The sequence below is a fragment of the Primulina huaijiensis genome, unplaced genomic scaffold, assembly GCF_012295235.1.
Source record: "Primulina huaijiensis isolate GDHJ02 unplaced genomic scaffold, ASM1229523v2 scaffold42807, whole genome shotgun sequence".
Lineage (NCBI taxonomy): Eukaryota > Viridiplantae > Streptophyta > Magnoliopsida > Lamiales > Gesneriaceae > Primulina > Primulina huaijiensis.
In genome coordinates, this window is record NW_027360315.1 from 4,816 (window position 1) to 15,363 (window position 10,548).

General features: G+C 29.9%; 1 protein-coding gene across 5 annotated transcripts; it reads left to right on the plus strand.

Moving 5' to 3' along the window:
• Positions 1 to 3,709: 3,709 nt before the first annotated feature.
• Positions 3,710 to 7,232, plus strand: LOC140969859 (protein XRI1-like). 5 transcript variants are annotated; one of them, XM_073431376.1, is made up of 10 exons: positions 3,836 to 3,851; positions 4,314 to 4,503; positions 4,718 to 4,773; positions 4,869 to 4,991; positions 5,582 to 5,715; positions 5,811 to 5,874; positions 5,962 to 6,064; positions 6,136 to 6,179; positions 6,302 to 6,385; positions 6,616 to 7,232. In XM_073431376.1, exons 4-10 carry the CDS (start codon positions 4,895 to 4,897, stop codon positions 6,888 to 6,890), a joined length of 801 nt encoding a protein of 266 aa, XP_073287477.1. In that variant the 5' UTR covers positions 3,836 to 3,851; positions 4,314 to 4,503; positions 4,718 to 4,773; positions 4,869 to 4,894; the 3' UTR covers positions 6,891 to 7,232. The 5 variants fall into 5 exon arrangements, with proteins under 5 accessions (XP_073287475.1, XP_073287474.1, XP_073287479.1 ...); XM_073431374.1 differs by lacking the exon at positions 4,314 to 4,503 and having other exon boundaries at positions 3,710 to 3,851; positions 5,591 to 5,715; XM_073431373.1 differs by lacking the exon at positions 4,314 to 4,503 and having other exon boundaries at positions 3,711 to 3,851.
• The last annotated feature ends 3,316 nt before the right edge of the window (positions 7,233 to 10,548 follow it).

Consider the following 10,548-nt stretch of genomic DNA (forward strand, 5'->3'; position numbering starts at 1 on the left):
GTCTAACACGATTATTGTAATATGCATGGACTAACAAGTATAGTTATATACTAAATTTATTTCAGAATATCAAACTAATAACATTTTATGTGATTTATTTAAGTTAAGTTTTTTAAAAATTTATATTTTAAAAACAACAATGTGTTATATATACTCAATCATGCATATACTTAATATTTTGTTTATATTTAAACAAATTAATATAATTATTTATCACCATACCTCTATATATAGTCAAGTTTATATAGTGAAATATCACAAAATAATTAGCTAATAAATAGTGGGAATAATAACTTTAGAACATGAGCGAAACCCATGCTTGATCTAGCAATTATTTTACCTTGATTTTTTTAACGGGTCGAATCCAAATATCCAACTAAACGGGAAATCCAATGACTCGTTTGGGTAACGTACGACCCGATCGAAGCTCAATTTTTGGCGCGCCGGTGAATTTAAAATAGTGGGCCATACACTAAGCCTGCATTACTTATGTATTCCTTGTCATGAGCACTCCCTAATTTTTTAATTTTGTACTAAACGTCTATGCTTTTGTAAGTCTGTACTTAAATTTTGATAATTGAAAGAGAATAATGTTATATAAGATAAAGATATTGTTGTGGTTTTACTAAAAAAAATAAGTTTGAAATCATTTTTTCTACAAACAGTTTGGCTTGAGCTTATATTAACTTTGAATTTTTATTTTCAAACACTTCCTGCTTGTATTTTTTTCATAAAAGTGATTTATAGTCTCTAAAATAATCACTTCAAACTACGTAGAAGATCTTTCAAACACTCTTTTAAACCTAATCGTTAGATTCTATTTAATTTAATTTAAATCCATAAGCTGGTGGGATGTTAATTATGCTTATACAAAGTGATTGTGGTAAAAACAAATTAGTATATTAAAATAACTTATTTATCAAATAGTACTCATTTTTTATTTTCAACTTTTTTTTTCAGATACTACTCACTTCTGATTTCTCAACTTCTTTGTAGTTTATAAATTTAACTGCTTATGTAGGAACATAATCTTTTGCAAACTCTCCCTTATTGAATCGATCAAATTTTATAGCCTTGCTATTTATCTTTCTGGTGATTATCATTTTCTCACTTTGTCCAAGATCAATTCAAATATGATCTAAACTACGCCATGATATTCATTGAATAAAATTGAAATTGGACAATCTCCAAACAATGAGATTTTATTGATTTATTTATTTGGCCCTTGATGACCATTCTCACATTGTGTCATAGATATATATTTCGTTTAATTTCACTATGTCGGAACTATTTCAAACCCAATCAGGGAAGACTCGTCACTAGTTTTACTTCTCCCCCAGTTCCCACTTAGCAATAAAACCTCAATCTTAATTTATTGTTGGAATGTTTTCGTGTCCAAATAGAAAGATGAATAAGAATATGAAATTAAATTTTATCAAATCAAAAGTAATTTGTATACAATTTCCAATTGGACATGAAAATATTTGTAAAATATAGAATGTATTACGAATAGTTTTAATTGTGCTTTTCACTGTGATTTTAAAATTTCCAGAATCTTATGATATTTGAATAGTTCTTTTGTGAGATGGGTGAACTCTACCCATATTTACAATAAAAAATAATACTTTCACGGATTACCCAAATAGAATATTTGTCTTACAAAATTGATCAATGAAATCGTCTCACATGAATTTTTATGCTTATTTTTTTTTGTTATTATTATTATTATATATAGATTTTCAAGAAAAACGTGTTTTTAACACAATTCATGCAACAAATCAAGTTAAAATAAATTAATGATTGTACAAAAACAGCCTCGTTGAAAACTAAAAGTGGCAGATATTTCAAACCTACCAATTATCGATTTTTTTATTTCATTTTTTCTTTCTTTATTTTATATTTTTTGCTTTTACTTTGCCGAATTCTTTTAAATAATACGGTCCCCTTTCTCAGTGAGTATTGTCGCTTTTGTCCGTGGTCCTTTGTTAAAAAATCCTTCCATCACGTGACTCCCCCGTACTCTTTTTATAAAGAATCGAGCTACATTTGGAGATATTTTTATTAAATTATATATTAATTATTCAAAGTATTCAAGTGTTATTCCATATTTTTAAATATTATATGGTATTCGTATCATATATTTATCTACCCATTGAATCCTTGGATCTGTTTACTTTCCCAAATTCCCACAATCTCCGCTAGAAGAAGTTCATGTGCTATGATAATGTCCACGCATGCGTAGTAATGCATGTGACAAATTATTCGTTAGCATAAATTCCAAAACAAGTTAATTAATTTATACCAAGGTATTCGAGATGTTGATACAAATATATAGTATGAAAACACTAAGAAGCATGACCGATACACATCAAAATCAAAATTTAATTATAACAAACATCTCGATCGATTATTATTATTTTTTAAAAATTCTATAAATAATAAGACTAATAATACATGACATGGAGTTGTAAAAATAACTAAAAAGTTATTTTTTTTCCCATTATGATGTGATGAAATTTTAGTAATCTGATAATCAAAAGATGATGTCAGATTAAGTTGAAATACGAGGAACTCATATAATTTAATGACGCTGAGATATGATAGAATTACTCTAGATTGAGGTACCGTTTGGTTTATGACATGAGATATATAGCATGAGGATAAGTAATATTTTGTAATAATAAAATAAATAGAAAATGATAGTTAATATAGTGTTTGATTTAATTGATTTGATTGATTAAATTTGAGATAATATGATATTACCATTTTTTCCTTGTTGAAAATACTAATAGAATATTAATAATATTATTTATTAAGGGTAATATCGGAATTTTATATTATTGATTTGATTGATTTGAGATAAATTATTACGAATTTGATTGATGTGAAATAAATAATTAATAATTTGATTGATCTAGATAAATAATACTTGTACAAAACAAGTGATATGATATAACTATTTATATTAGTACTTAGAAATACTTGAACCAAACCGTACCGAAGGTATACATAAAATTTGATCAGTGCCGCGTATCGTGCCTCCATCACTCTTTAAATGCGACAACAACTGGACTGAGCGTATTTTGGTTTTGCGTTTATTAATTTCTTCCATTGTGCTGGATGAGTGAAACACGCCACACAATGCACAATTCAACACCCAACTACCACTGATTGCACCCAATACAAGACCATTGTGCAGGGGGGTGTGCCCACTACGCTCGGGGTAGCAAGATTTTTAGACAAACTGTGTGTTTTATTTAATAAATTAGACATGGATTATCTGTATGTGTCATCGTCTCATCGATCTACTCGATCTTTGTAACTATTTTTTTAATAATTGAACCTATATTTTGGTGAAATGAAACATTGAATGCTTTGGCGGATCAACTTGTTTGTAAAATATGTATGTCGAATTACAGTGATATTTTTCACGTTTCTATTTTATTTTATTATTGTTCTATTGCAACATTGGAGTGAAGTAATGTCTCATGTCATCATTTCATGAATAATCGGATCAATAAGTAAGTCTATGCTTATATGATATAGTATTTTTCCAAGATCTCAACACGACTTGTCACGTTTTTTCCTCTATTTGTAACATAAAATCGACTCGTATTACTAAGGTGATGTTATTTTTCTTCAAAATAGAAAACCGATGAACAAAAAACATAACCCGTCTAGCGACCCCACTTTACTCCCTCCAGTTTTTTTTTGGGAAATTTTATTTAAACCAAAGATTTTCCATTGACTTTCGTTTCTTTTCATGCTATATATATGTATTAAAGTTATATCGGACGAGACCTAAACTCACATGTAAAGAAATCAATCCTAATGACCAATAATAACGAAAAGTGAGTTGGTTGGTTTGTTTGCCTGCTGATTTTTTCTTTTGTTATAGATCACTGGGTTGTGTTTCGGTTTTGCATTTTTTGTTGATTATTGCACCAAATGCCATCTTTATGTGGGCTGTTAAAAATTGGAAATGCTTGTTCTTGGTACTTGTTAAGTTTGATTCTGTGTGATCTTCGGTGTGTTCGGGTTTTGTGTTGCTTTAATCGTGTGCGAAAATTGTGAGGATGCTGTGGATTTCGATGGTTTTTTGGGCTCAATCTCTCTCTTTTTTTGTGGGGGTTCTGTTCTTACAATTTTAGTTTCATACAACTGGTATTTGTACGTATAATTTTAATTCATTTTTATAGAAGAATTTCTAAAAGAGCACGCTGATCATTCTGCTTGAAATGTCTGTGAAGGATTTGGTGAGGGAATTTTTTTTCTGTGCCTAAGTTAAACATCGTCTGTTGTTGGATTTAAAGGCTAGGAATAAGGGATTTGGAGCTGCCTTTTGTTGTCTTTCTTAAGTTTACCACTTGAAACTTTGTCGATTTGATGAATGTGGTGCATCTTTTTGCTCATGCTCCCCTCGACTCAATCCCGGGACCAAGTTACTTCATATGAACTGGAATTCCGAGATATGTACTGATATGCTATTAGGCTAACTGGGTGGTAAGATGCTGTGCATTTTGTTTGTTTTTAATCACATAGATGTTCCTTACACTTCTACTTTGATCATCAGTTCAAACTGTGTAGTTTCATTTTCTTGATTCTACCATATTTGGGATCTTCGTGTCTGATTTTTCCATGATTTATATGTTACTTTGTGATCTTAATCGTCAGCATCTCATGTTGTTGTATGAGAAATTCTTTTTTTGAATGACAGTGAGTCATGGGATTGGGAGTGTCAGGAGTATAATTTTGAGGACAGTACCAACATAGGTTAGGCTTATTCTCATTTTGAATCCCTCGATCCTCAAGTAAAATGCTCGTTTGAACTTGGGTGATGATTTTTGCTTGTATTCTATGATGAACAGAAATATCTAAATGGCATTTGGGTGGAATGAAGGAAAACGAAGACCATTTCTCTTCTATATTAGATGATGAAACTACTCCAGTCAAGGCCTGTGGGGATTTAACTTGCCTTGTAATCGAAAAAGGTGGGGGTGGGGCCTTACTCATCCTGTACTTATACTAAGTGTCACCATTTCTTCTCATTTTGTAATTGCGCTTGTGCTCTTTGTTTCGAACGATTCTACTTTCTTCAAATCAGCTATCATCCTTACCCAATGGACTTACAAGCAAAGACAGAGGTACAAATGTATCTCTATTCCGGTAGACGGTAGCCATGTTAAGATTAAAATATGAATTCATGCGATGGGTGAGGAACAAGTGACGACACATTAATGTGTTCGTAACATGCTTCTTCTTTAACATTCTTGGTTTAAAAAACTAAGCATTGCACAGATATGGCCGAATGGTTTATTGATTATTCTACATGTTTCAAATGCACAAAGAAGTTGCATAAAAGGTTGTGTCCCATAAAAGTGCACACTTTTAGATTGCAAATCAGTCTTATATATTGATTCCTTCACACAACAGTTTGCATCTTGTATTTTTCGAATGTGAAGATATGTCATCTGGCAACAGTATATGGAAACAACAATTAGTTGATATCGGTATTGTCGCTGCACAGAAAACTCCGGATTGGGATATCGTGGTATAAATGCATGTTGTTTAACTACTGCAGAACTTACAGGGAAAGCAGAGTCAGAGGAATGCAGGGAGCCTTCCTCTCAAGCAAAAAGGCGTAGGATGCTTCAGTTTGAGTCTGAAGTTTTGAATGCACCTCTTTACAATGATGACATATTTTTAAGATCTAAGGTACATTTGTTTGGTAAAAGAGTTAATTTTGCGGGCACCATCTTATGGTTCCTACCTCCTAGATAGTCAATAATCTGTGGCCGTTCTTTGTTTAGGAGACACAGGATTCTCTTGAAGCTAATATACATGATATGTCAGAGTGGGTTTCTGGATTTGCAGGTTTTGTTTCTCTCAAAAAATTATTGCAAGATATATGAAAATCAAATCGACAAACATGGTATCTAGTGATAATTTGTTGTTTCTTAGATGGTGCATCGGCATCCAATAATGAGTGCTTGGATCCATCGTTTGAAGGGTGGATTGCCGATTACTTTAATGAAACCGAGATACATTGCAGTGCTGAAGATATGTATGTTTGCATATTCTTCGCATTATCAGTTAATTTAAAACAAATTTCTGACCAGCTTTTTGTTTGAATAGGTGTGATCCGTCTGGAGCATCTGACGTTCAAATCAACATTAAAGGTAATTCATGAATAGTTCCAGTTATTGATGGTTAATTAATGTTAAATAATAGCATTATGTTGTTGTTTCATTGGTTTCCTGCCATTTGTCTCCACTGCATAATCCATAACATGATATTGCAGAGCTTTGTAAGATGTCTCCAGAATATGATGCTAATGCAATAACAAATCACCCCATCAATAGTCGTCGAAGTGGTGCTTTCAAAGGTAATTGTTTACACGGCGTTTTCATTGTTAATTGTGAAAACCAAGTTACTCAAGCTTGATCTGTGGAAGTATCCCGTTTCTTCTGTTACTTTGGTGGTAAGAATTATGGTGTTATGGCCCGATGGATATCATCTCAAATATTACTTTATATTTGGATTTCAATTTTACAATCTTCTTCCCTAAACTAAACAAGTCTTATTTTCTATGTTGTTTTTTACCCTGTAATTCAGGTAGAAAATCGTACATGTGTACGCTACCTAAACCATCATCATCTGTCGTCTATCCATTTGCCTTCATCAAACCCTGTGGTGCTCATGGAGACATGACTTTGGAGGACATAAACCAAAAATTACACGCTCCACCAAAATCAAAGCAAGACCAAGAAGACGATACTTCTGTTTCTTATCCTACATCAGCATTTTCAGGGAAGCCTGTGGTGGGAAAAACAAAGATTCCAACAGAAGGCGGTGAAGGGAGCATTACAATTATGAGAACCAAAGGGTAAAAGGATTGGCGGATTGGCACTTTTCCGATAATTTTCATGCACTATCATTCTCAGAGTTCACCTGATGTAAGATGAAATATTCAGCATTTTCTTGATTTCAGAATGATTTAGCAGTATTTAAGGTTTCAACCTCGCATTAATCCTATGATTATCATTGTCTCGTGGGATGTTCCTAGTTGTTATTAAAAGCATCCCTTGCCAATGTGATTTTGTACCTGTTATGGGACTATAGAGATCTTTATTAGTTCATTTAAATCCCTGTTCTAATTTCTGATTTTCTCCTTCGTACTCAAGCTTCTATCTTATGTGCATAGACGATGAGTTAGTCTGTGTATTGAATTATTATCGGAGTCTTAACTTGGTCTTATTGCCAATGATGCTTCATCCAAGCAATACAAATAAATCATATTTAAAGATTTGGAGACCAAAAATTATTGGTAATCAAATATTTCGTATTTTTACACCTATTTATTAAGTGTTGGACCTAGTATATTTGATGTGTAATTGTTTTTTGGTGGTGTTTTGCGTGTGCGTTTTTTTAGTTGAGTTGCTCTAATAATTCAAGTAAGCTTACCCTTTGTATTGTGTGCATATTTATTGTATTCTAAAGCTCATAATAAATTGGGAGAAAATTATAAGACATTAACTAAACTATTTTACATTTGATTTCTTTTCGTTTGGAATTGTCAGATTATAGTGGCTTCACCGCCTACGAATGGAACTGGTTTCGGATTAAATCCTTGTACTCCCCTCTTTCGTTCAAGAAAAACTCCACTAAAAATCGCGTGGAACTTTAGTACTTTAGTCCACTGATGATCAGTTAAGTCTTGCTTGTTTCTTTAATCAGTTAAAAACGAAATAGCACATCTCTCATGTTCGAATTGATTGAGCGTGTGAGTTATTGATAAATGGTCAGTAGTTTGATTTATCTTGCTAACATTTTATCAGACGAGTATGTTGTATATTTACCCAGTGTGATTTATAGCGTGTTTTGCATGTTATTGCGTTAGCTCGAAGTTTTCCTAATGCTCGTTGAAATATAACTATTGTAAGTTTCATTATCATAAACAATACCAAATAGATATTTCGTCATTTCAATATATATAATTCGTCAATTATTTAAGTCGTCTTTTGCTTAGAGTTTACCATGCTTTTATAGCAAGTAATCTCAATTATATGGACCAATGCAAACACTAACTGTAAAGAAAAAGTTATGTAGGAAAATGACTACTTTCCTAGTAACAAAGGAAAAGGGCAAAGCTCTTTTCACAGTAATAGTGGGCGAGTCTCATGAGATCTATGTCGGTCGTCGGAATCAAACGAAGGTCAAATGACTATTCAATTCATTAAGAGGCATAGCGGCAACCTTGCCTGACGCCATTCCCTGACCTAGCAATAGACAGGCGGGCCATGCCTGAACATAGCTCGACTAGGAACCTTGCCCAACATTCTTTTTTTAGGGAGAGACGATTGATTCTATATGATCATCACGCAAAGTAAGATACTTTTTTGTATGAATGTGAAATAGACATGATTTTCAATAGTCGAGACCAGGAAATAGAGAAGGAAAAAGAGGATGGGCCAAGCTAGTCAGTCCTTGTTAGCTTGCTCCACAAAGTAACCATGTTCGTTCACAGAGGTTGAACCGTACAAGTATGCCAATCAGACAGAAAAAAGTTTTTCTTTACATAATAATCTGAATTTTTTTAAAAAAGAAAAATAATTCATTAAACAGAAATTATATGTCACTTTTATATATGAATGAATAAATCTCTATTAATTTTAAAAAAATGTGAACAAAAAATAAATAACAGTAGTTAGTAAAGAGCAATGAGCATATGGATGTAATCTAACATACATATAAATATACCAATTTCATTTGTGAATTTCCTTATTTGTCCTTGTTTATTTATTTAATTTAATTTAAGTTAGCAAACAAATTAATATGTTATCTTAAAGGTTTTTTTTGCAATTCATTGTCCATCTTAAATGAATTTGGACATTAATACATATTCTTCTTTCTTTCCTAACTTTTATGCCAAAAAAATTATTTCATTAAATTTTCTTGTTAATTTAAATTAGCAAATTAAATTAATATGTTTTTTTTGGAGTTTTTTTATAATTCATTGTCCATCTTAAATGGATTTGGACATTAATACACATTCCTATTTCTTTTTTAAATTTTAGGCCAGAAAAAGTATTTATTTACATTTCTTAGTAAAATATAACATCTAACATATATACATATAAATATATCACTTCTAATTGTGAATGTTTTAATATACCCTTATTCATTTAATTTAGCAAATTAAATCAATAAATTTTTAATGGATTCTTTTATAATTTATTGTCTATCTTAAATGCCTTTGGATATTAATGCATGTTGAATTTATCAATTTACCCATGATTTTTTTTTGTTGCTGCTAAAATTTGTTACTAAAATTAGTGTATTTCTTCATAATTGTTAATGAATATTTCATATTTATATCTTATTTTTTCTTTTATTTTACATATAAATAAGTCACTTTTATAACAAATTGATTTTAAAATAATAATTTTTTAATGGATTCTTTCATAATTTATTGTCTATCTTAAATGTCTTTGGATATTAATGCATATTGAATTTATCAATTTACCCAATATTTTTCTTTGTTGCTACTAAAATTTGTTACTAAAATTAGTGTATTTCTTCATGGTTGCTAATGAATATTTAATATTTATATCTTATCTTTTCTTTTATTTTACATATAAATAAGTCACTTTTATAACAAAATGATTTTAAAATATGAACTAAGAAGCATCGTATATTTTGTAGATATTGAAATATGTTAAAGATTATTTGTAAGAATATTTTTTTAACGTAAAATTATTCTGTGATTGCAATTTTGCAATACTTTTCTCAAATTACTTTTTTAATGAATTATTTTTTAATTGTGGTTTTACTACTTGTACATCTCATTGCGGGGTAGAAAACCTTGTACCATATATGGGTGTAACTCGCTTTAATTTTTAAAATATAACTAATAAAATTTGTGAGTTCTTCAACTATATTTTTCAATTTTTTCATAATATTATAAACACGTTATATTATTTTTTATAAATTTTATATATTTAATTTAAGTTATTTTTACTAATTAATGTCTATAAATTTGTGAAACTCTTGATATTTTTATATAGCTGATAAGAAAAAAACTTCTAATAAAATGTTTAATATTTCAGATATAACTATAAAATAATTTTTTTAGGAACTTAAGAATTTTTTTATGTATTTAAATTAAATTTTTTAATTAATATCAATGAATTTATGAAGCTCTTGATATTTTTATGTAGATGATAAGAAATGCTAAATTTTTGACAAATTCCAATAAATTGATTTAAGTAATAATTAAATAAATAGTTACTCAACAATTTAGTGATTTCAATTATGATTCATTATGTATTATGATAATATTTTAGATAAAAAATGTTTTTAAAATTAAAATTTCTATTATTATATATTTTGTTATCAATTTTCAATTGCGTTCTAAACATAATACAAAATATGATTATATTAACATTATTCTATTACGAAATCATCATATATAATATATTATTTGTTATACTGTTTGTTCTTTTCAACCTATTAATTAATTTCTAATTGTATATGATGAAATTACAT